This window comes from Solanum pennellii, chromosome 4 (assembly GCF_001406875.1).
Source record: "Solanum pennellii chromosome 4, SPENNV200".
NCBI classification, from domain to species: domain Eukaryota; kingdom Viridiplantae; phylum Streptophyta; class Magnoliopsida; order Solanales; family Solanaceae; genus Solanum; species Solanum pennellii.
Window position 1 is genome coordinate 73,704,872 of NC_028640.1, and position 25,816 is coordinate 73,730,687.

The 25,816-nt window shown below is 33.9% G+C and overlaps 6 protein-coding genes across 6 annotated transcripts; 4 read left to right on the plus strand and 2 right to left on the minus strand.

Moving 5' to 3' along the window:
* Nucleotides 1-3,293: 3,293 nt before the first annotated feature.
* On the plus strand, nucleotides 3,294-5,439 carry LOC107017623 (F-box protein At1g47056-like). Its single transcript, XM_015217806.2, has one exon. The coding sequence runs from the start codon at nucleotides 3,489-3,491 to the stop codon at nucleotides 5,091-5,093; it is 1,605 nt and encodes a 534-aa protein (XP_015073292.1). The 5' UTR covers nucleotides 3,294-3,488; the 3' UTR covers nucleotides 5,094-5,439.
* A 3,241-nt stretch (nucleotides 5,440-8,680) lies between these two features.
* On the plus strand, nucleotides 8,681-9,427 carry LOC107017624 (cyclin-J18). The gene has a single exon (XM_027916298.1). The coding sequence runs from the start codon at nucleotides 8,710-8,712 to the stop codon at nucleotides 9,403-9,405; it is 696 nt and encodes a 231-aa protein (XP_027772099.1). The 5' UTR covers nucleotides 8,681-8,709; the 3' UTR covers nucleotides 9,406-9,427.
* Nucleotides 9,428-9,782: 355 nt separating this feature from the next.
* LOC107017625 (protein RER1A-like) lies at nucleotides 9,783-13,740 on the plus strand. The gene is made up of 3 exons (XM_015217808.2): nucleotides 9,783-10,385; nucleotides 12,980-13,160; nucleotides 13,278-13,740. The coding sequence occupies exons 1-3, from the start codon at nucleotides 10,030-10,032 to the stop codon at nucleotides 13,329-13,331; spliced, it is 591 nt and encodes a 196-aa protein (XP_015073294.1). The 5' UTR covers nucleotides 9,783-10,029; the 3' UTR covers nucleotides 13,332-13,740.
* A 1,149-nt stretch (nucleotides 13,741-14,889) lies between these two features.
* LOC107015857 (protein RICE SALT SENSITIVE 3-like) lies at nucleotides 14,890-17,395 on the plus strand. The gene is made up of 7 exons (XM_015216276.2): nucleotides 14,890-15,569; nucleotides 15,649-15,702; nucleotides 15,841-15,972; nucleotides 16,061-16,169; nucleotides 16,359-16,400; nucleotides 16,494-16,550; nucleotides 16,665-17,395. The coding sequence occupies exons 1-7, from the start codon at nucleotides 15,424-15,426 to the stop codon at nucleotides 17,187-17,189; spliced, it is 1,065 nt and encodes a 354-aa protein (XP_015071762.1). The 5' UTR covers nucleotides 14,890-15,423; the 3' UTR covers nucleotides 17,190-17,395.
* A 1,715-nt stretch (nucleotides 17,396-19,110) lies between these two features.
* LOC107017047 (probable carbohydrate esterase At4g34215) lies at nucleotides 19,111-21,139 on the minus strand. The gene is made up of 2 exons (XM_015217328.2): nucleotides 20,288-21,139; nucleotides 19,111-19,500 (listed from the first exon to the last, which is right to left on the minus strand). The coding sequence occupies exons 1-2, from the start codon at nucleotides 20,972-20,974 to the stop codon at nucleotides 19,243-19,245; spliced, it is 945 nt and encodes a 314-aa protein (XP_015072814.1). The 5' UTR covers nucleotides 20,975-21,139; the 3' UTR covers nucleotides 19,111-19,242.
* Nucleotides 21,140-21,500: 361 nt separating this feature from the next.
* LOC107018305 (low-temperature-induced cysteine proteinase-like) lies at nucleotides 21,501-25,601 on the minus strand. The gene is made up of 5 exons (XM_015218761.2): nucleotides 25,057-25,601; nucleotides 23,029-23,264; nucleotides 22,781-22,921; nucleotides 22,016-22,465; nucleotides 21,501-21,930 (listed from the first exon to the last, which is right to left on the minus strand). Exons 1-5 carry the CDS (start codon nucleotides 25,547-25,549, stop codon nucleotides 21,832-21,834), a joined length of 1,419 nt encoding a protein of 472 aa, XP_015074247.1. The 5' UTR covers nucleotides 25,550-25,601; the 3' UTR covers nucleotides 21,501-21,831.
* Nucleotides 25,602-25,816: the final 215 nt, after the last annotated feature.

Here is a 25,816-nt window from a genome sequence, read left to right on the forward strand (position 1 = left end):
TGAAAACGCAATACCACGTTGCAGAAAGTAATTTAAGGCGTAACCACTTTTTTCAAATTTTGTACTTATAGTTGGTTAATGATTTTTAGCATTAAAATTACTATCATTGCAAATAAAAGTAGTTTTGATGTCGAATTAAATGTAAATATAAGTGGGAGTTATTAAAAGTATATAAAATTATTTGAATGAATAAAGATTGCTAATTCAAACTTCTTAAAAAAATTATTTTCAATATCAAATGTATGTTGGAGCTTTAAATATACCCGTTAAAAGTATGATCAGACAAGTCAAATTTCAAATGAAAATATTTTAATAATTTATAATTTTAACGAGTCAAACTTTAGATAAAAATAAAAATTCTCGAATCTAAAACCAAACTTTATATGTGAATTTTTGCATCTTTGATCGCATATGCTTGAAGTTGGTTCTATATTAGCTACAACATAAATGATAATCTCAAAATCGATTGTTTCTACACTTGCTACAATCTTCAAAGAATACATATTTATTCGTGCGACATATTTATTTCAAATCAAATAATATTACTTTTATGTACCATACATTCAAAGTATTTGCCAGAACTTTGCCATCATATTCTTCAAAGCATCCACAATAAATTCTATTGTTTATCTTATCATCATTAAGTCAAAGATGGTCTTTAATTAAGGGACCACCCCCTTCAAAAAATTTGATAACACTTAATTTTTTCTATTCATTTTAACTTAAAAAATACATAATATAATATTTTGAGGATTAATTAGTATTAAAAAGTTACTTCTTTAACAATAAAATGAATGAAAAAATGAAAAAGGACCTAAAATATCCTTAAAGTATTAAAAATGGTATAAAATTACCCTTCATCCATCTATTGGCTCCAAAATACCCATCTCACCCACCTGTTGGCTCCAAAATGTCGTTGTCATCCACCTTTGGGTTCAAAATTGATCGCTTATTTAACGGTTATAAATATAAACTATTTAAATATTTTTTTAAATACGTAACACTCAACTATTTGTTATAATTTAACTTATTAGTATAATTAATAAATCAACCACTACCCACCATTACTAATTAAACCCTACCAAATTAATAAATTCGTCACATTACTAATGCAACAACAGGAACGCTATTGTCAATGAATGTTTTTAAAATTTTGAGGCAAAAATATCTATAAAAGTAAATTAGCATACATTCAAGTGTATAAATAAAAATTATCGATAAACTTAAAAGTCTAACTATGTTCATTTTAATTATTTTTTCGTCTCAATTATGTGATGTTACTTCATAGATAACTTTTTAAAAAAATAACATTAAAGGTTTCAAAATAAATCATAAATATTTATAAAATTATATTAAAAAAAGTGCATTAATTAATTTGGAATGTACTACTTCTTCACCTTTAATCGTAAATTTTGAATTCAAGTTTAAAAGATAATCATATTGAAAATGTCGTCCTAAATAACAGTTCAACCTAAATTTGATTGGAGTTTTGATTCGAACTCGAATAATTTTAGATCATTTTCAGAAATCTATAATTTTGTCGTGTTTTAGTAGTTTTTATGGCGATTTTGATATCATAATTGGTTTATTAATTTGGTGGAGTTTAGTTAGTAATGAGAGGGAAGTGGGTTGATTTATAAATTATATTAATAAATTAAATTATAACCAATAGTTGAGTGCCAAGTATTTTAAAAAATATTTAAACAGTTTAATTTTAAAATAGTTAAAAAATATTTAAACAGTTTATTTAGACACTTGAATGTATGCTAATTTACTTCATAGATAACTTTTTTTAAAAATAACATTAAAGTTTTCAAAACAAATCATAAATATTTATAAAATTATATTAAAAAAAGTGCATCAATTAGTTTGGGATGTACTACTTCTTTACCTTTAAGGTAAATTTTGAATTCAAGTTTAAAAGAGAATCATATTGAAAATGTCCTCCTAATAGCAGTTCAACCTAAATTTGATTGGGGCTTTGATTTGAACTCGAATAATTTTAGATCATTTTCAGGAATCTATAATTTTGTCGTGTTTTAGTAGTGTTTTATGACGATTTTGATATTATAATTGGTTTATTAATTTGATGGGGTTTAGTTAGCAATGAGTGGAAAGTGTGTTGATTTATAAATTATATTAAAAAATTAAATTATAATCAATAGTTGAGCGCCAAGTATTTTAAAAAATATTTAAACAGTTTAATTTTAAAATAGTTAAATAAGTGATCAATTTTGAATCAAATGATGGATGACAAGGGCATTTTGTTGCAATAAGTGGATGAAGGATAATTTTGTACAATTTCCAATACGTCAAGGATATTTGAAGTCTTTTTTCAATGAAAAATGATGGAATTCCTAAAATGATTTTGTAGAGCTAAAACATCAGTTATAATGAAACGCTAAAGGTATATAATAAGCTAATTTCTCATGTTATACAATATTGATGCATGTGTGTTATAACACACCAACAGACAAGATTGCCAATTTTGCGGAATCATATCAGCATTGGAGCCCCTTATTGTTATATTTAGGAGTTTAGTTAGGCAAGAATTAATTGATTCTTTAATTTCTTCTGCCACACAGAAAAGGAACAGACAAGACTGTTTAATTTCCATCAATAGTTGTAACTTTAGAATGATTGGATTGTTCAATAAATGACAAGAGCAACAAGAGTGGGGATGGGTCAAACCCATTTTTGTATGATAAAAAAAAATTACTCGGTAAGATAAATTCTGTACAATAGAATCATTCAGAAAACATTAAAAAAAATCGATCTCAACTCATTCGTATAAATAATTATCGACCTACAAGAATAGAGGATAAGAAAAAGTTGATTTTGAAAGTGGAAGGGTGAATGTGAAGAGTGAAGATAACAGGTGCATCAAATTGCATAGACAACACGATACACATGTGACTTCCTTTACTGCACTGGTGGAGGAAATACTTGCATGTTTCTATCTACTTTTCTTACCGTGTTCCTTCCGCATGTCCCACTATTCTCGCTCTCTCAAATAACCCAACGGGCACGCCTACTTACATGTAGGTAGCCCACACGGCACGCACTTTTTCATCTCTCAAATACAAAATATTCTATCGCGAGATAAATATTCGTAAATTTTAATAGCTCAAATTGATAAATTCTATTAAAAGGAATAATTATTGATTCATTTTGAGTATTAATTTAGAGAGAGAACAATTAATATTAAATATTATTACGATGGTGTATCAGATGAATAGAGAAAAAAAAATATTTTTAATAAAGACTATATGTATTTTCGGAGAGGAGTAATTTTAAAATGTTAACATTTGCTATCCCTAACAAACTTCCAGTAAATTAGAATTAAATCCGAACTAATTTTATTTTCAGGTCCGCTATCAAACTCACCTGTAAATTGCAACTTCATCCGAAAAAGACGAACGCAAAAGGCTGGTGAAATAGTAAGTGGATATAGTGACCCTGACCTATCTTTGTTATTCTAGTGGTGGATGGGTCAGTCAGCTTCCACCGTCGCCGGAGCTCAAAACCGTATAAAGTCTAGATCTTCGCCGGTGATTTCTTCTATGAAGGAAATTGATGATTCCGACGATGTTGTCGATGTATTCGATGTAGGAGAGTTTGATTATTCTTCTAATATTCCTGATGAGTGTTTAGCTTGCATTTTCCATTTCCTTAGCTCAGGTGACCGGAAAAGTTCTTCTCTCGTCTGCCGCCGTTGGCTCCGTGTGGAAGGCCAGAGCCGTCACCGTCTCTCGCTTAATGCACAATCGGAACTTGTGGCTGTTGTTCCTGTGATTTTCTCTAGGTTTGATTCGGTAACGAAACTCGCTTTGAAATGTGACCGTAGATCTGCGAGTATTGGGGATGAGGCGTTGGTGCTTATCTCTTTAAGGTGCCGGAACCTAACTCGTTTGAAGCTTCGGTCGTGCCGGGAGCTTACTGATGCTGGAATGGAATCTTTTGCGAAGAACTGTAAGGGTTTGAAGAAACTATCTTGTGGATCTTGTGCTTTTGGAGCTAAAGGGATGAACGCCGTGTTGAATAACTGCTCGGCTCTGGAAGAGTTGTCCGTGAAGCGGCTGCGTGGTATCACAGATGGGGCTGCAGCTGAGCCAATTGGTCCTGGTGTTGCAGGGGGTTCTCTGAGAGTTATTTGCCTTAAGGAACTCTACAATGGACAGTGTTTTGGACCGTTGATTATTGGATCGAAGAGTTTGCGGACGCTGAAGCTGTTCCGTTGTTCTGGAGATTGGGATAAGATTCTGGAAGTGATTGCTGAACAAGTCAGTGAACTTGTTGAAATTCATCTTGAGAGGCTTCAGGTCAGTGATACCGGTCTTGCTGCTATATCTAAATGTTCCATTCTTGAAATTCTGCACCTTGTGAAAACGCCTGAATGCACTAATAATGGTCTAAAGACTGTTGCTGAAAACTGTAAGCTTCTAAGAAAGCTTCACATTGATGGGTGGAAGACTAACAGGATAAGTGATGATGGGTTAATTGCTGTGGCGAAACATTGCCCCAATTTACAAGAATTGGTTTTAATAGGTGTGAATCCAACTTGTGCTAGTTTGGAGAAGTTGGCTACGAATTGCTTGAATTTAGAGAGATTAGCTCTGTGTGGAAGTGAAACTGTTGGGGATCCAGAACTGTCGTGCATAGCTGCGAAATGTATTGCATTAAGAAAACTTTGTATAAAGAGTTGCCCAGTATCCGATCAGGGTATGGAAGCGCTTGCTAGTGGATGTCCGAATTTGGTTAAAGTAAAGGTCAAGAAATGTAGATTGGTGACTTCTGGAAGTGCAGATTGGTTGCGGACAACTAGGGGTTCCGTTGCTGTGAACTTGGATACACCTGAACCTGAAAATCCTGATGCAAGTGCCAGTGATGGTGGTTTGCCTGAAGTTGGCAATGAAATTAGGCAGGTGGCTGGCCAAGTAAGAGGTGTAAGTATTGCATCAAGCAGTACTGGGAGGTCAAATTCCTTTAAGGCCAGGCTAGGACTTACAACAGGAAGGAATCTGGTGGCTTGCACATTCAGAAGGTGGTCGAGCTTTGGTGGGAGTTCGAGTTCGAGTTCCAGAAATAATTAGAAAAAAGGAGTTGACTGAGATCAATCTTATGCTCAAATATTCTGCTATTGAAGTTATTTGACTTTTATTACATTTATATATTCTTGAATTTGCATGCTAGTTAATGCAACAACAGATTCAGCCTTCATGGTTGGACCTTGTTCGTGAGTATCCCTTCTTTTGTTTTTTGCTTATGTACAATCCCAGTGATGCTATTTTTGGGCTTGGTATGCTCCTTCAACGTGGAGTTCTTCATTTCTCCTGGGAGAGGACTCAACATTCTATCTTCTAAAAAGAAAGGAAGGAAAAGGTTATAATCCAAGAAGTTGGTGATTTTGGAATATGTGTTTATCAGTTTATGTTTTGCTAAGTTTTTCTGTATATATTTACTCCGCACGAAAGATTCAATATTGTGAACACATGCTTTTTGACTCATTACTCATTAGACATTTGAATGGAGAACTGAGAAGAACAGAAGAAACTAGAAGTGTGCATAAATCATACTATTGTTTTCTCTTATACACTAGGATATGCACATTAAGCTTATAGGAAGTCAAAATTTTGATTCTAACCGCAACCTTTCTTAGACAGAAAAAAGTCCAGATTCTGATTCACACCGGTACCTTTCTCAAACAGAAAAAAGTCCAGATTTTGATTCACTCCCATGTTATTTATTCGGGATAGCATCATGGAAAGTCAAATTGTTTGAGTTCAAAGAAGACGTTTCCAGCTAATTAGGGGAATCCAGATTTCTTCCTTGAGTTCGATTAGGGACCCCTGCCCTCCATTCTCTAAAGTACCTCTCCGCTTGCTTTGGGATCAACTTCACTAAACTTCTCTTATAGAAATTTATGATACCTTTCTAAAAGAAAAAAACACCTGTTATAAAATTTCATTAGTCTTGCAACTTGTTTGTTCCAGGGCTTTTACCAATTAAACTTTGTACATTTTTAATATTAAATCAGGTGTGTTTGGGACGTGCCCTTATCAGGAATCATTCTTGTATTTTTGGTGAATGTTGGGGGAAGTTAGCAATAGTGTGATTTACCTGGTAAATGAAGAACATTGGTGAAAAGTCAGGCTTGAATAGTCAAAGCTGCAGTCCTAACTGAAATAGGAAGTGTTTCAAGGCCTTGATATGCTATAATAAATGTTTAAATGCCATCTAAGTCTACCGTCTGAATCTTTCTATATCATTCACTCAATGTGTTGCTTTTCTGACTTGGTTATCCAAAAAAAATAGTGCTTATTTGACTTGTATGACATTTAGAAAACATGTTGAGAACTAGAGCATGGATTTGTTTATGCTTAGAGCTAGAGTATAAATTGACTCTCTATTAGATCAAGATATTGTTGAAGTCAAGGTATTGACCTCTAGATGTTTGTTAATAAATAGTTACACCAAACTTGCTGGTTCATTGGTGTTGAGATGTAGATGTACTCTCCTAGAAGCTCTGCAGTTCGCATAGGACACAACAACCAGTGTTCAGGAAAGCAAGCCTTTTACGCTTCACATACTAGAATGGATATGTGAGCGCTTCATCGCTTAATGCGTGAAGCGGGGCCTTATCGCCTTTTTCCGCTTCACACTTCCCTGAACACTGACAACAACAGAGTTGTAAATTAAAACTCTGGGTTTGGGTCACAAATTAGTATTTGTGTGATACCATGTTGACATAATTGTTTCTGTTCTAACTATTGGTGACTTCTTGTAATTAAAATATAATTATGTCAAGCTTTGTCTTTCTAGGGCGGAGTCTTGAATAAGAATGGAGATCAATGATGGTTATTGTAGTTCTTTTTCGTACCAATTCCTCTTGTGTTCTCCTTGAAGGCCAAAATTTAATCATACTCCCCTTGGGGCCATTGTCTGCAATTATTTAGCTAAATCAAATGAATAAATCAGCTTACTTTATCAGAAAAAGAAAAAGATGAGTGACAGTCATTGTAATAGCGTAAACACAACTTTATTTTTGTTCTTCTGTACGACTCTAAGTCTGAACTGCATGCCTGATTTATTGGTGCCATGACCAGATTCTGTCCTTTAGTTGGTTTTGTATTAAGCCCTTCAGTTTACTTATGCTTTGTGTCACTTTCGCTGAATATTTTCTCTGAAAATCATATGAAGGCAAGTGAAAAACCTTCAGGAAGTTGCATTGTCAGTGGTGAGTTGAATATTGTGTTTGGAGAATTGTATTCTTAGAGAGTAGGTATAACTATCAACACAAAGTTGCTCATTTAGTTAGATGATGCCTGATGTTTTTGAACTGTATCTTGCTGTTTTCTTCATGCTTTGGCTGGTAGCATGTATTGAATTGTTATCTTAAATTGTCCGGTGTAATTTTGTGGTCTTTACCGTAGACAGACTATAGCAGTAATATTTGCTTCTTTGAGAATGAATCATCAAATTTTGTTGGTGAGTTGGTCAAACAAGCAAATCCCAGTTCATCATTCTATATGGATCCAGTGGACCAAACAGCCATGTCCTTTTGTTGATTTATGACTAACACGGTTAGAACTAATGCTGCATGAATTGGTTATTATTGTATACACAGTCAGGGTTGTGGCAACTACTATAGAATTATCCTTTCAGTTTCAGAAACATAAGAATTATATGTTTCTTTTTTCTGAATGATGGGTTTGTGTAGATTTCGTTCACCACCAAATCCTAAACAATGGACACTTTGAGTTGCCACGATTGATGTTTTATGACTTGGAAAACTGACTCTTATCAGATACTGGGTTTAATTTTTGATTTGGCTGTGAACACCGACTTTGCTCATACTGCTGTTTTGGAAGGATTCTTTTGCTTCCTTTCTGTCTTGCTTGATGTAGTGATAATATTGCTGTTTTGAGAATTTTCTTGCTTGTACTGGTGATCAAAATTACTTCAGTAGTTGGTGATCTTTTTTATGGTAAGTGGTGTTATGGTGATTGGTTTGTGAGCTTTCACTTGCTTGGTAATGATTTTCTTTATGTTTAAAGATGTTTCAAGTCAAGGTTTGGAATTCATGTGATGGTTACTCATCAGTTTGATATTTCAATATTCATATGTTTGCAAAGTTCATCAAACTCTTCCGTTCCGTTTACACTGAAATATTGTCAATCGATTATCTTCAATTCGATTAGTATTGGATCTGTTGACAATATTTTTGCCTTAAACTGCATCCATAGAGATTAGAACGTTAGAAGCTCGTAGAACTTAAAAGAGTCTGAACCATGGAATACAGTTCGTCTTGCAGATCTGTAAGAATATTTGTTCTAATATTTGTCGTAGAAACTAAAGATCAAAATACTAGAACAATCAACGTTTTATAACCCTTCATATGTAAACTATGGGTGTCATTAACAACAGTATTTCTATTACTGTGAACACCATATTTGAATTGGATTTCCGATCCATTGATTAGTAGCACTTTTCGATCGATTCAACCTTAGAAAAATCCCTGTTACACAAATTTGATAATCATACTCATTTCCTTTATGATTTCAGACCGCTGGACTGTTTCTTCTGCTGATTTTGTTCGCACTGGGTTCCAACATCACCAGGACAAATAGATAAATTTGGTTACGGTGAATTTCTTCAACATTCGGTTCTTTTAGGCATTTCAGACAACTGCAGAGAGAGGGATCTAGAATGAAGAAGGAGGTTTGTTCTTGTTTGCGAGCTCGTCTTGTGGAATTCCTCATTCAATCAGCTCAGGACCTTCAAGTTTCTCCGATCGTCAAATACTCAGCACTGTCACTTTTCGCTGATCGATTCTACCCATCTCTTACCGGAGAAGGAACTAAAGATGCTAAGAGCTGGCTCTTACAGCCTCTGAGAGAAAGCAATTTGCAGCTATTTGCCCTTGTTGCAATATGGATCTCAAGCAAAATACACGATTCTCCTTCTCTAAGTCTCAAATCCTTCAAGTCTCTGGCTGACAACAGCATTAAAGAGCAGCATTTTACAACAAAGGATTTTCTGGAAGCTGAGCTAGTGTTAATGGAGGTATTGAAATTTGAGATCGGCATGAAAAGCATTCCCTTCCGATTCTTCGAAGATCTACTCTTAAAGTTCAGTGAAGTTGCCAGAGTTGGAAAGCAATTAAGCTTGGAAGCTTGCATGGATATTATGGATCTGGTATACGAAAAGGGGAAGATTTCATCTTTCAATTGTTCTTCTCATCATCTAGCCGCATCGATTGTTGTTGCTGCATACGCAATCACAGTTCCATTGCAACAGAGTGAATTCCCCATTCTTCTATGGGTAAAATTTGTCACTTCGTGCAAAGAGGAGGATATTGTAGACACTGTCAAAAATATTCTAATGCACCTGTTTGAAGCTTGAATTTCACTCAACTGTTATTGTATCTCATGTAACAAACAAATCATAATCCCACAAGTAACGACTAGAGTGGATAACGTACACAACTTGAAAGTTAGAAAAGTTATTTGTGTCAGCTCAAGAAAAGGCATAGAAAAACAGTTCACCAAAGAAATACAAAAGTGATAAATTGAGGAAAAAATACTTAAACAAAACAACCACATTACATTACAATTATGTTTATTTCACAATAAATATAACTCAAAATGGGACAGGGAATGCAATGTTATCAGCTGTTATTCTAGAATTATGGGCCTCTATTTTAAGTCCAGGTTAAGCCCAATAAACATTTCACTATCTGAAAAGCTATTTAATTGCATAATTTGTTTGTCAAATAAGTTGATCTCGATTTTTATTAAAATTTGTGAAGTAGTATAGTAATATAAGAATAAAAATTTACATCGAGGGATAAAAAATTAAATGAGAGCATAAAATAAAACAGAAAAAACAAATGACCTGTTTAAAGCACATCCGGACTTGTTCAACTTCCCCTCATTGCTCTCGCAGTCTCTCTCAGATACCATAAATTCCTAATTCCTTTCAAGAAAAAAAAAAAAAGAGTAAAAAAGTAAAAATAAAAAATAAAAAATGGACGTCGGTGGCGGAGCAGTTGCCGGCGACGGTGCCTCTTCTACTTCCTCCGCCGTGTCTCAGTGGACCTTCACCTTATCACAGCGATATCAACACCTTCTGGATAAATCGACACCTCACATCCTTTATCGGTGGATCTTCTTCGCTACGATCGCTTTCATCTTTGCTATTCGCGTGTTCATGGTTCAAGGTTTCTACATCATCACATATGCCTTAGGAATCTACATAATCCAGCTCCTTATTGCTTTCCTTTCCCCTCAAGTCGATCCAGAAGTTGACGGTCCTACCCTTCCCACTCGCGGATCCGATGAGTTTCGCCCTTTCGTTCGTCGCCTTCCTGAATTTAAATTCTGGTGCTTCATCCATCTCACTCGTTTATGTGCCAATTTACATTTTTTTTTGCTTACTTGTGAAGTTTAGATTTGTTTGATATGCATCTGCTTTGCGATCTCATTATGCAGTTTGATTTTCATATAGTTTCTGATTTTTTACTGCGACGTGAATAGAAATCAAATCTGATGGTTAATTTCTGGTAGGAAATCAAATCTGATGCTAAGATGTGTTGTAGTCAAGATGTGGATTGCTTTAAAAAGTCAGATTTATATTTTTGGGTTTCTGAATATTATGTTCTAAATTAAGAATTCGCATTTCAAATAAGCATTTGTACATTCCACTGCATAATTATTTTTTGAATCTGCTGAGAAGTGTTGAGTTGATGAGTTTAGTTATGTTGTTGTATATTCATGGTTATGGAAGTTTATGCTCCGCTGAAAAAAACTTCTGATCTGTTTGCTAATTGCTACCTATATCGGCCTTCACATGATGATCTAGGATCTGATAAAGAATAGATGATTCGGAGTGGAAAGAAGGAAAACTACTTTCTTAAACTATTTTGTAGTATGACCCTGAGCAAAGCTTAAGACACAATGCTTGGCGGAATTAGCTTGAAACCAATTGTGGCATCAAATTAACATTTTATTTTTTGTTTTGACCTGGTATTTCTGCACTTTTTCCAGTGATGCCTTTGACCTTCCACTCTTCTAGTATGCAATATTGGTTGAATCGTTCAGCATTTGAACCTACTAACTCCATCAATCCAGATTTTTATCGTATGACTAAAGAGGATGCTCTAACATTAGTTTCTCCATCGTGCAGCATGCTATGTGTGAGATTGAGATAGATAGCTTGGGATGTCTGATTTCTTTAAATTCAATCAGTGCAAGTTATCAGAAGAGTCTCTCAAAGCTCAAAAGCATGAAAATATGTTGCATCCCTTGTAAAAAAAAAGGGTGAAAATATGATGCATCCTTATTCTGCCGTAGAACTCTTTTCCTAATTTGAATTATGGATCTCATATTCATGTCATGACAGGATAATAAATTAATAGTATCACAATTAGCTGTTTTGTACTGCCTACATAACTTTGAAGTAGATAGAAAAATCCTACTTACAAAAAAAGGAAATAGATGGATAGAAAACGCACGTATTATTACTGATAAAAAATCATTTGTTGATAGCACCGAGCATGAAGCAATTACATACGGCTTGGTTAGATCTGTTTACTGAATTGGCTGTATAAATAATGTCATTTGTTTTATTCATCGACTGTACTTGTTTCTGTACCATTTATTTTTAAAATAAAATCCTCGTGTTGCCTACCATATTTTTATTTTCAAGATAATTTTTAAATTTAATGATCGAATGAGCTCTCTTTTCTTGCAATATGTCTCTTTACTGGAGTTGAATATAACTCATGTAACTAGTATAAATGCTTCTTATTAGCTTGAGGTGATTTAATGGGGAAGTTCTGTGATTATATGGGGTAACTTAGGTGATTTTATTTGGAAGCTCTCAGTTACATGGGACAACTTATCTTATTCAGCTAATAATTATAGATAGTATTCAAAATGTGTTGTCCTGATCATGGCATTATGTTGGTCCATTCCTGCTATTACGTTATATAGGTTTTTATGGTGCAGTTTTGTCGATGTTTTTCAGTGCAGCAGTTCCATAGTCCTTGGCTTTTGTTTTATGATGTGGCCATCCTTGACTGGAACAGTTATAGTAACCCTGCTTCAGTCTCTTTCATTCCTTTCGTTAGACCGTCTATAGTACTCATAGCTACAGCCCTAACTCGATTATTTCCTAATAATTGATGTTCCTCATAAGCCACATTAATTGGTTGACCAGCACTATCACGATGGTCAGTGTGTCAATCAATCATTATAAGTTTCTACAGGTTGGAAATGTCCTAATTCAAACCGTCCATGTTTTCAAAATGTTCAGATTGTCTGGAAAAAGAAAAGTAAACTTGGGGACCAGCTTCTGACCAGTCATGCTGTCACCAAGTCTATTTGGTTTCCACCCAGTAGTTCTTTGTCTCTCCCAGTAATGGTTCCTGATCCGATGTTGTAATAGTTTTAGTAGCCGGGATGAATATGAATTGTTGACCTTGAGCTTTTGTGATATGCTTCAGCCAGTGCAAGGGCAGAGCAGACTTCTTCTAGACCTTCCTCCTTTACACACACTTAGTTATCTGAATTTTGTTATTTCGCAATATCTTTGCAAGCTTTATTATTTTAAAATGATGCTTGGTGTCCAGGCCAGCTTGAGCGTACCTCAAGTATTCCACTATGTACCTGATGAGTGTTACTTTCCACTTGCACATGTACTAGGTAATCTTGCCCACCAAAGCTAAGGTGGATGGTATTTGAACTCTAATCTCCAAGGTTTGCACCTACTTCATTGACCACTAGCTCACACCCTTGGGTGCATTGCACTCCAAGGATTCCCATTGAAGTCGACTCACTTAATCATATAGCAGAACTTTTTCATTGTGTTCATTTATTTGCCTGTACTTCTGTTAGTCGTGGTCATCATCCAAATTTTGTTATCGATATCATCTTCGTGAATTAGTAGTTTGGCATAATTTTCTTTTCCTTGGCAGGTACTCACTATCAAAAGCAGTCTGCATTGCTTTTGTGTTGACATTCTTCAGTGCCTTTGATGTGCCTGTATTTTGGCCAATTTTGTTATTCTATTGGTTGGTACTGTTTATTTCAACGATGAAGAGGCAAATAATGCACATGGTCAAATATAAATATGTGCCCTTCACATTTGGCAAGCAGGTACATATAAAATCTAGCTCCAATTACATTGTTGTCTTTTCACATCACCCAGCCTGCATTACCTCTGTACTTTACCATAGTGTTCTGAAAATGATTGGAAATACTTCTTTTCTACAGCGTTACGGGAAGAAAGCACCATCAACTGATGAGAGAAGTGTTTCCAAACCTTGAAGCATCAAAGCAGATTGAGCTTTTTATGGTGGGGAATGAATTTGTTTTAGATACAAATTCGCCTAGATGGCTGTATTTTTCACCGCATAGGTTTCTGAGCTTGGGTTATGTCATTGAATATATGATTATCAATGAGTTCTTAGATTATAAAACTTAGTTCTCCTAGAAGCTGTCACACATCTTGATTCTTTCGTTTATCTGTAAGCTAGCCTCTGGATGTCAATATTGATTTTCTGAGCTCATTCTTGAACCGCTCTTATTCAATTCAACCGTAGTAGTTTCTAACAGGTTGCACATTCCTGTTGAAGTTCTTGTAAAATTGTCAATTACTGCTGCATATTAATTTTTGCCTGTGAATCGCCATGCACATAGAGCAGTGAAAACTAATCTTTCAAGGGTTGAGGCCATATATACCATTTCTCATTTTGATTTACCGTTAATATTTTCTTGATCACTTTTGAACTGCTGCTAACCATTGGTTTTCTGCTGGTCGTAATCCGTATTAGTGTAACGAAAATGAAATCTATCACTATGATGCAGCATTTTTATACGATGGAAAAGGATGGTATAAGCATATAATTTTTAGAGTTTTATGTTATAGATTAGAATTAATTTTAGGGGCACGAATAGAGGTTGTCATTGGAATCTTTTATCCTGAATAGTCTCTTTTACAATCCAATTTGTAGTTTCCAAGTCTTTAGACCTCCCTTCCATATGATACGCGTTGTTCTTTAAGACGATAGTTATTTTTCAATTATCGAAAAGTAGCTATTTGTGAATTTTATCCCATTTATAATATATACTTAGGTCTTCATTTTGAGGATTAAGTCAAAAATATGATTCTAAACTTGAGCAGACTGGATGATATTTGATCACCCAGTATGATTTGAGTATAAAGTTATCTCTACATTTGGTACATAACATTATTGTAGAAGGGAAGCCTAGTAGTCTGTACAGTGATGCAGTGTATAAAATGAATGGTTGCATTTAAAAGGGGAAATGGGTCACTTTCAGCTTAGTTCATTATGAATGTAATGCCAATTACTTTAGAAGATTGGTGGAGGACCACCATTTATTTTGCCAGACTCTATCCCAAGTACAAATCTTGGGAATCTTTTGGTTCTCCTTTTGGGGGTTGCCAATTTGTACAGATGATTTGCTGATATTATTAATCTTAAAAAGAGGGTTGCATTCTGATCATATGCTTACTCATTTCTCTAAGCAGAGCGAAACAAAGCTATATTGGCTACCTATGCTAGTGTGAGATAGTAGATACTCAATATAATAATAATTGAAGTGCACACAAATCGAAAGGAATTGCTGAGAGGGGTCCCTCAACTTTGAAGATGAATAAAACGCTCTATTGATATCTCAAAAAGGAAGGAGAGGGTAGGTTTGTGGTCTATAACGGAACAAAAAGTTGGTTAAGTATTCATTGCTAAAGTAATAGTAGTACATAACCCTAAAAACCTACTAACTACTATATAACATAATAAATTATATAGTATTATAAAAGCTTATTTGAATGATAAAACTGGCTTTTATATTTTCAGCTGTCAGTTCTGTCACTAAAATGACAGAATGACAATCCTTGCATCCATCATTAACAGTGTAAGTGAGTCTATCATATCCTCGTTAGAAGTCTTCTATGTTCAAGCAGGATTATATGAAGGACTACACCATGGTCAATATGCACAAAGAAATTAAGGAGATTCAACAGATAATGTATATACGCTAATACGCAGCGAACAAAATACTTATTTATCTACACAGTGCTATTTTTCAGCGAAAGGGTGGCCCCCCACTGGTTATAATGAAAGCAATATCCTCAAATATAAAACATCAATGATTGATTTCACAACTCAAACTCGTGACTATACAAAGACAACTTTACTGTTAACCCGAATGAAATATTCAGTGTATAAGAAAACAAGAAAAACAGTTGTTAGTAAGATGTTTCAATTAAATTCATCAGTTTCCTTCACACACGCATATTAAAGGCAATAAAGATCATCTTTTTCCTCTCAACAACTTTTGTGATTTGAAGTAGAACACTCTGCACCTTTTTGTTTCTCTAGAACGAAAAAAAAAAATGGAAGGTGGACTCCCCATGCTAAATTGTCTGTTACAACATACACTTAGAAGTGTCTGTACTTGCTCTGACTCTTCTTCTAATGTTTCTGAGTGGGTCTATGCTGTTTTCTGGAGAATTGTCCCAAGAAATTATCCTCCACCTAAGTAAGCACATTTTAATAATCAAAATTTGAACATTACTAAGAATAGTGTTAGTAAATTGTTCTTGAGATTTTTGTTGCAGATGGGATCATGGAGGAGGCTTGCTTGATCGCGCTAAAGGGAACAAGAGAAACTGGTAATGATATTAATACTAGGAGTATATGTTTTTGTAAATTGGAGTTACGGGACAGTCAACCAACTGAGCTACTAAGATTCATCTGAACTACGTAGTATTTGTGATTTTTATTAATAATTTGAGTTGATTTTATTTCAGGATTCTTGTTTGGGAAGATGGTTTTTGTGACTTTTATGAATGTGAAAGATCGAAAAGGGAACATGTAACGATAAATTTTGGTCCTGAAATCTTCTTCAAAATGTCTCATGAGGTTTATTCTTATGGTGAAGGGTGAGATATTTCATTTTCTTGTTTGATAAGTAGAATGAGCTAAAATTACATTAAGTACAAGTATTAAACTTTGTAATAAAATTTTCAGATTGGTGGGCAAAGTTGCAGCAGATAATAGTCACAGATGGGTGTTTAAAGATGCCCTAAATGAAAAAGATTCAAACTTTACTTGCTCATGGAATATGTCTATTGAAGCTGTAAGCACCACTAGTCCTCATTTCCTCCTCACCGACGGCAAATTCAAGATTTGAACTTTAGTATTTATTTCGCGTTATATATATCTGTCCTTATAAAAAATATTGAGTTCAGTTGAACCGGCTCGACTCTCTCTCTCTCTCCCTCCTTTTACAATTCTTATGAGTTTTGTGTTTGCTTTTTTTTGCCAGCAACCAAGAGCCTGGGGAGTTCAGTTTAATTCAGGCATTCAGGTAATGAAAATTTAGCTAATGAGAAAAATATTATCACTCTTTATGTCATTTTTCAAAGATTTTAATTTAGGAAAGTTTCTGTTTTTTTGGCAGACTATTTCTATTATATCTGTTAGGGAAGGCATAATTCAGCTTGGCTCATTTAACAAGGTGTTTCTCGTCTCGTATCTATTGCTACTTGACGCGATTTCCTCCTTCTTAACGCTACTTAATCCTACGCCATTCATGTGTTTTCACTGATAACTGGTTCATGACTACTTGTAGGTATTTGAAGATCATAACCTAGTATTAAACATTCAGAGGAAATTCAGCTACCTTCAGAGCATACCGGGTATTTATGCAATTCAGAGACCTGTTTTGCCAATCCAACATCCATATACTTACAAGCCAAACAATGTCACTCTAGTTAACGAGACGGATTATCAAATGGATGACAAAAACCAGATAATTGGGTCGAAAAGAGTTCATGAGTTTCCGTTCAAGTCTATCAACTTTGGCTATAATAGCCCACAAACTATGGCTAGTCTACCTTTGTGGTCGATGCCTATAGCAGCACCGTCTTGTTATGCTAATGCAGCACATGAGATGAGTTCTTTACACGACAGAGTTACGAGGAACACTACAAGTAAGGATGTCAAGGTTGTCGATGAATTAGGCCAATTGAAGTTTGAGACAGATGAGGAAAATGATCAATTTTCCTTAAACCAGAACTTAGGCCTGGAAAATAAGGTAGTTGAGGTTGGTTTTAGACAATTAGGAAAAGGAGGGGCTGCTCCAAATCCAAGTTAATTGCAGTTTAGTGTAAGTAACAAATTGCAAAGGGTCTAATTACATAGGGAACTTTTAGTGGTTGTTAATTAGCTTTAACTTGTTGATAAGGTACTGAGTTATATGTTTATATGGTAATGACATAGTAATCTTTAGCAATTTGTTCTCTTCATAGTATTTATTGGATATACACTTTCTAAGAAATGTGAACATATTGTTTGGATTTACTTTTGCAATGTGGAGATGGATCTACACTGGTATCTATAAATTCACGTGAACTCAATAACTTTTGTCAGACCACTTAATATCAATAAATCATTGTAAGATTATGTCATTGCCGTTTATGCAAATTAGTCATAGGAAACAATCTCACAAGGTAAGGACAAGGTCTACATACACCCCACCCCTCTCGGCCTCGCTTGTGATCACGCTGGAACTAATAATTTATCTATCGTGGATAACACTACAACAGAAACAACTTTTAATGTCAATAAATATTGACATTAATAAAGAGTGTTAAAATCTTTATCGGCATCAGTTAAGTGTCATTAGAACCAATGCCGCTAAAGGTTTTAGGGACATATACAAAGAGTGTTAATTGTCGCTAAAAATACATATTTAACGACAATCAAGAATTAACTGCCGCTAATAATCATTTTTTATGTAGTGTAAGATATATTTATGATATATAAATTATTAATGGATTGAGTTGAACACGTACTATTAGAATCCTAGCTCCGCCCCAAGTCTAAGGTTCTAAGTAAGGTAAGGGAAGAAAATTATTGTCCTTTGAAAGAGTTCCCCTAAATGAATTGTCAGCTACTGTCCTTCCATTCAAGAATTTAATTACTACATATCACATCAATGGTTAGATCAGCTCGATGTTGATCTTTGCCCTACTTGTTAGTTGTTTCCCACTTTTCTAATTAAAATAAAAAAAATACAGTTACACCAAATTATTAAAAAGGACCAGCTCTGGACCAATGCATTCGCTAAATATTTTAGTACTCTCTGGGTTCCGTCTCATATTAGTTATCCACTTTCATTTTACACGTTTCTTATAAAACGATAAATAAGTACAGTTTTACTAATTGGAAACGCTAGGAGGATAATTAATAAAGATTAGGGAAGCAAAGTTGAAGATTAGATTGTATATTTAGGAAGTAATTATGATATATGAGTGCTAATCTTGGAAAGAAATTAAAACAATAAAAAAAAAGAGGGAGACAAAGCAAAGAAAGTTGTAGCACAAAGACAGTATGGATGGTCCCTAGCCTTGATATTTTTTTCCTTTATTTTGGGGACAAGATGCTAATTAAATTCCATGAAAATGTGAGTACTGACTTAATAATACGTGTTGTTTTTATATATGCTCTTTCAAAGGGTCCCTATGTTACGAAAACGTTACTCACTTAGAGAGTGCATAATTAGAGTACAGTTTACAGGTTAGAGAGGCTTTTGTTAACACGTTTTTGAATACATTTTTTATCGAACCTGCTCACTGGAATGTCATATGGTGGAAAATAGATTTTTACTGAAATACTGGAAAACTTTATTATTTTTCATGTAAAAAAAGCTTCTATTTGTATTTATTTCTTCATTAATTCAATCAAAATATCTATGGGAATAATCATTCGACATTTCGTAATTCAAAGGGATATTGGTGCTTTTTTAGTAATGGTAGCTTTAGTCTGAATATGTATCTTAAGAAATTTATCAAATATATTATATATACAAATTATTCATTTAGTATTTGGTAATTTAAAAAAATCGAAATATTAAACCATAAATTTCAAATTCTAACTCGTCTTTCCTAATTCAGGTTCAAAATATCAGTATATTATGTAACTTGTACCATTACGAATAAATACAAGTACGCCAAAAGGCGATACGAATAATGTAGTATCAAGAGGAACAATCTTAACAAAGAAAAAGTGGAGTGAGATCTACGTTGCACGAATTTTTCAAAATTGTTGTTACATCCATGTCGTATCTTCTCAAAAATGCTCTACTTAATTTTGGACAAATACCTAATGACATTTTTAGAGGGTTCAAGCAACATAGACCGAAACAACTAGCCACTCATATGATAAATCTTGTTTGAATCATACTTAAGAGATTGAAATTTGGTGTTGAGAAAAGCCTGAGCCATCATATTACCAAGTTGGATTTGGCCTTGAGTTGTGAGATGAAGCCCATCTGATTCAACTGGTAGACCATTAGCATCCACTTTTATTACATTTGGAAGATTAATATCCATCTGTGCTTGTCTCACTACATTTACAAATTTAAATTTTCTATCAAATGGTTCTTTTGGATAACGTAGAACAACCTGTAAAATAGAATAGTTTAGTTTACTTCTCTACAAAATAAAAATAAAAATTCACTAAACAACCTATCATAACCAATTGAAATACCTTGAATCATGATAGTGAAAAAAAAATAAATTCAACATGTTATTGCATATAGGTTTAAGAAAATTGAAAAGGAATTCTAGTTGTTTCAATTGAGTTTAAGTTATGTATGTTAACAATATATGTTTTTTACCACATCCGGTGAAATTGACCTACTATGTAACTCTTCATATCAAGACTTTTCATATGATGACATATTACACCGCCAATATATATAAATTAAATCCGTGGTAACTAAGGATTATCATCTTATACAAACTACATGAGGATTTTTCTGAAAAATTGCACGAAAATAAGTTTTCTGCAAATTTTCATACTAAATTCCAGGAAAATCCCATGTGATTCACAGTATTTTGTTAGTGCGCGAAAATCACTTGAAAGAGAATGAATACTAGTACACTAAAATTTCCAAATTAGTACTTATACCATCACTAAAGCTAAGAATTTGTTCAAAAGCATGTATAGGTTCATTTCTTCAAGAAATGTTGCAACTTGCAAGCATAATAATAGAATGAAACCTAACTATACTACACAAATAAAAGGAATTAGTTATGAAATTCATCGCTAAAATAGCCAGTATCTAACATGATTTTTTGAATACACTTCACAAATTTGTCGTTAAGTATGATTAGTTGAGGTTTAGTTGTTGTTTAGCGACAGAAGTTGTTATGAAGAAGAATAGTAAAAGAAGTATATATTGTTTACCACAATAACAGGAAGCAGAGGAGATTTCAAGTCATCGCGTAAATCTTGAATGAACTTCATCACTTTGGCTTTATAATATCTTGCTGTATACTTGTCCTTTGTATCACTTTCACCATGAAACCACAATAACCCTCTAATTGTTCCTCCATGTTTAAGAGAAAACTTAGCTCTACTTATCAATTGATCATAAGGCATATTTCCACGAATCCAAGTATGAATTCCAATACCTGATTTAGAACATGGTACTAAACCAATAACTCCAAAATTTGGATCTTGTTTAAGAATTGCATTAGCAAATGCCATTCCTGGACCAACTCCACAATTATGAAGACAATCAACCGCGTAATTAAGAGGTTCATGTGCAATTTCCCACTTGATAGTTACACTTAATCGAAGAATATTGTTTGAATTAGGTTGACATTCGCGAGGTATTACACCATCCCATGTAAAATTGTGTACACCTCCTTGCCCTGCCATGTTGCTTTGTCCTGCTAATATGAATATTTGTTTGTTCAATTTGTTTGTGCTTCGAGTTGTGATTAGTAGATGATGTTGATAGTTATGGTTTGTGATCCACCTTAAGTAAAACAGAAGAAAAACAAACATCAACATTAACAATATCTCTTCACATGCATATTGTAACTTCTTGCTGAAATTGTAAAATATCGTTTTCATCTTCACCTTCATTTTCGATATTGTATCAGCTAGAGTTGTACTTGTTCAATTGTTCTTGTGGTGGAAGAAGCAAGACTTAGAAAATCCATAATTAAAGAAAAAAAATTACTAGCAAAATGCTAAATATGTGATTTGGCTATAATTGGAACTTTTTTTTTAGATGGAATAATCTGATGAATATGCATTAACATATATAGGCTTCATGCTCAGAGGATAAATTAGTGGAATTAGTGCATGAACCATAAATTTACCAAATTAAGAGGATACTTGCACCTAGTTCATCTGAAATTCAGTACTTTTGACGTGAAAAATAACTTAGTTAATCTGAACCCAGTATTTTGAAAATATGATCATCCTTGTTTATGTATACATAATCTCTTTTTTATTCAATATTCACTCTATTTATGTGTCATCACCCCACATTGAAACGTTTGTTTTGTCCAAGAACAGTTACTACTACGGGTAAAATGAAAAATAATATATTTAACTACTAAAATGACAAATAATTTGTGATAGCTTATATAAAAGCAAAGAGAGGTTATAAATAGTCTTTGATATTATTAGTGAAATGAAAGTAGAAGCATCACATGGAATAATAAACTGCATTGTGAAAGTAGCAGATAGTCATCCCTGATGAAGAAATATAGGAAATATTTACATAAATTAGAAACAGCTGAACAATGAAATCTTGTTTCAATATTGTTCTAGTGCATTGTGTGACAAGCACTAAAGAAGCACTATACAGAAATCAGCAGCAGCAGCAACTCTGTTATCCTCTGGTTTTGGTATCACCTATAACAATAAACTTTCAGCTGGAAATGAGGTTTTGCAAATTCACTGCGAATTTGCGAATTCCCATTGGAGACATTTCAAGAAATAGTGTTTTTCATTCCCTGATTGCTGAAGGATCCAATAGGTTTGGCAAGAATGTGTGACATTGCTTTGACTGAAAGAGGGTTATTCTCGCTCTGTACAGACAAAAACACAATCTCGTTAATGAAGGAAATGATCATATTGTGTGCGTCATACAGTTACAAAGTAGGGATCACTTACGATTGAGCAGGTGCCGGCTTTAACATTGCAGACAGGATAATCATGTGGGCAGCAACTGTTATGGTCTTTACAGCAAGTTGCTCCTTCCATAGGGCAGCAACCCCATGCAAAGCACATATGATAGTACTCGTAGACACAGCAACACGTTGTTCCTGATGGGCAACTGTACATATCATCACAAGTAGTAGGTGGCTTGACTGGCGATGGAGGAGATGGAGCTGGTTTCGGGGGATTTTGGCCTGTCTTGACAGGGTAAGAAACAACTGTAGCAATACCACACAAACCCTTTGGGTTAGCAATGTTTCGCTGCATCCTGAGGTAGCCGTGTTCTCCCCAGGAAGCACCCCATGAGTTCCTCACAATCCAATAATCCATGCCATTTTCGCTACCATATCCCACTGCAACCACACCATGGTCCACTGCTGCACCACACTTCCCAGTAAAGATGCCCTGGAGCATAGACGAGTTCAAGATTTAAATTTAACATGTATATAACATTCTTAACCCTTCTTTTGAAATTATGGAAATATTTGTGTTTTTCACTTAAATGTTTTGTGCCTAAAATATTAGGTAACAATTGATCATGTCCATCTAAATCTACCTCTGAGGCATGAGAATAAGATCATACGATGTAAATTCAATACAAAACATTGTGTTGGTTAGGTACGTAATTAGATTATTGATTGAAACAAGAACACTAACTAATTCGATCAAAAGAAATCCTTAGTAACGACTTGGCCAGTCTAAAAAGTAAAGATTATTTACCGATTTATAGTGCTGGAAGTCTTTGCCACCAGCTTCAATAGCAACGCTAACAGGTTGACTTGCAATAGCCTTTTTCATTGCGTTTTCATCATTAGCAGGAACATCTTCATACCCGTCAATGGTGACAACCTTGGCATTCTTCTGCAATTGTTTCAAACAAAAATTAAAAGATCTTTAATTGTCATAAACTTGAAAGTATATTAGTTTCATTTCCATAAGTCCTTTAAGACTAAGAACGCGGTACTAACCCTTGTTTGGTCACATCTTCCATCCTTGCCAGTATATGGGTAATCTTCCTCAGTGTCTAGTCCTCCATTTTTGATAACGAATTCAAAAGCATAGTCCATGAGACCACCGTCACAACCTGCGTTAGAAGAAGTATCACAATCTACTAGCTCCTGCTCGGATAAAGAGATCGAGTCTCCAGTCTTTATTTTGTTTACTGCTTCAATGGCAGCAACTGCTGAGAAAGCCCAGCAACTCCCTGTTTCATTTTCCAAACGTGTAAATTTAAATCCTTCTTCTACCAACATATATAACACAGCGCTAAAATTTGAACTTTAATTTTATTGATCTAAATTCTAGGACAATGACGTCTAGTATACTTACTGATTTTTATAATATAAATATAGAGTTTAAATTAAAGCAATCGAGTTTGAGCAGATCCATGTACTGACTTAGATACGAAGAGAATTTTGTTTATTTATTTTAAGATTTAGATAAAGATAGTCTTAAAATAAAATATTCGGAATCAAAGCCAGCAAAGTAGCATTGATGAAACGGAAATATTTACTTAGAATATTTCCGATTGGGTTAAACAAATATATCCAACCCCATATGATTTTGTCCCCTCCCCCACCGAAAGTGTAATTGAGAATGCTAACTAATCTTATACTACTATTTAAGAATAACAAATGGAATTATTAGGTATGATAGAGTTGAGAATATTAATTATTGAACCATTAACTTTAATAAAAAAACAATTTTCTAACAAATACAAATTGCTTTTTATAAATACCCCTTAATAATTGCACATTCGAACATCACTTTTTACAGTACAAATTAGTCACGGATGAATAATAACATAGGCTTTTTCTATCATATGAGTCATGTTGCACGTTTTGCTGTTTGTAGTTATCACGTTTGACCAGTTGGTGTTCATAAATAATGACGGTGAAAAGAAAAAGACAAAAAGAAATTTAAACATCATTTTCATTTTGTAGTTAATTATATGTTAAGTTTCTAGAGAAATTTATTTTTACAGATAAAAATATAAAATAAAAGTATAATACTCGTCATTAGATTATTCTCTTTCTATTCGAATGGTAAAAATATTTAGGTTGAGCCATTTCCTCTTATCACTCAACCTTCACTAAAGTTAAATCATGTCCGTTTACTATAGTATGCATATCTACTACTCTTATCTAATAATGAAGGATCAACTATACTATTTAATTCTTCCGAGACGTTTGAATTAGAATTTTGGATAAGCAATTATCTTTAAAATAAAGTATTTTATTTACCGAGAGAACGAATATAAATTAATCAAATCTCAAAATAAATATATTAAAATAATTTCAATAAGTAGGAAATATCTAAAAAAAAAGGTCTAAAAATATTTCAACTTTGACCAAATTGTTGTTACATATCAAATTTTATGAACATTTTTTTATCCAAAACTATTAAATAGTACACGAATAAAAAATTCTTTCTAAATTTTAATATCATATTAAACAATTTCAATTAAATTTCAAATATATTTCTAATTCTTTTCCCCGATAACTAATAAAGGATCAAAGTTCGTATCTATATATAGATCAGGTGTCAAATATATAAGTTGACTTAAATATTTAAAATAGATTGAATTAGTAAAGCATCAGTCCAAAAGTTATTTGAATTGAACTAGCATAACTCAAGATGTATTATTTGATTATTTAAATGGATTACTATTTTCTCTTAGCAAATCAAAGTAAGAAATATTTTCACTAATTTGGAACTGGGTTAAATTTTTATCACATATCAACCCATCTAAAAATTGGATGAATCAAAATAAACAAAGTAATATGGATCCTATATTTTCATAAGCTAATTTCATTATTCTGTACTTTACTCTTGTTTGAAATTTATATAGTAGCACATGAAGTATATCAGATTCATATAAATAAATAAATAAATAAAAAACACTTTCAACAATCATCAACAAAAGTCGTAATGCTTTTCCGAAAACAAATAAAGTAATAAAAAGTGAAACAAAAACAAGTAAGAGGTACACATACCACATTGTCCTTGATCCTTAACACCAACAAGCACACCTTTCTTCACCCAATCAACAGATTCCGGCAACCTATCTCCGACCTTCGGAGCATACCTATCACTTTGTCTACTCGACAACCTGCGACTAGCATCCGGCTTCGTACCCAAATAAACCGACCTATACTCCTCGTTGGTTAGATCAGCAAACTTAGTCAAACCGAGCTTATAACTTTTCTCCGGCATAGCGTTATGTTCATCGATGTATTTAAGGTTGTCCTTAAAGATCTGGAACCGTTTATCTTTTTCTCCCAAAGCGTTGTACACTTTTTTGTGTTCAACTAACCACGATTCGTACAAAGACATGACCTCGTCATCGGTCCGACCGGCGCCGATCGTGTGATGTTTTTCGTTGTAGCTTATAATAGACATGTCCTCTGCCGCCGCCGATGTTACAGCGGCGGAGGACACGACCATTACGAGGATCGAGATTGTTAGAGTGGAGATATGAATCGCCATGTTTGATTGTTTTAGTTGAGGTATGGAAAAAGGAGATGGGAAGTAGTGGAGAAACAACTGTACTATAAAGGCAAGGGAAAAGGGTATTTTCGACAATTGGTATATAAAAAGTGGAATATTTTATTTATTTTTTTAAATAAAGAAAAGATAAAGATATTTGAATATGTACGTATTTCTTGGAGGAGAAGATCGAGTAGGATTGAAGTTGGAAAGGTAAAATTAGCATTTTTAGTCCTTCAAGTATCGATAAAGTATGATTTTGATTGT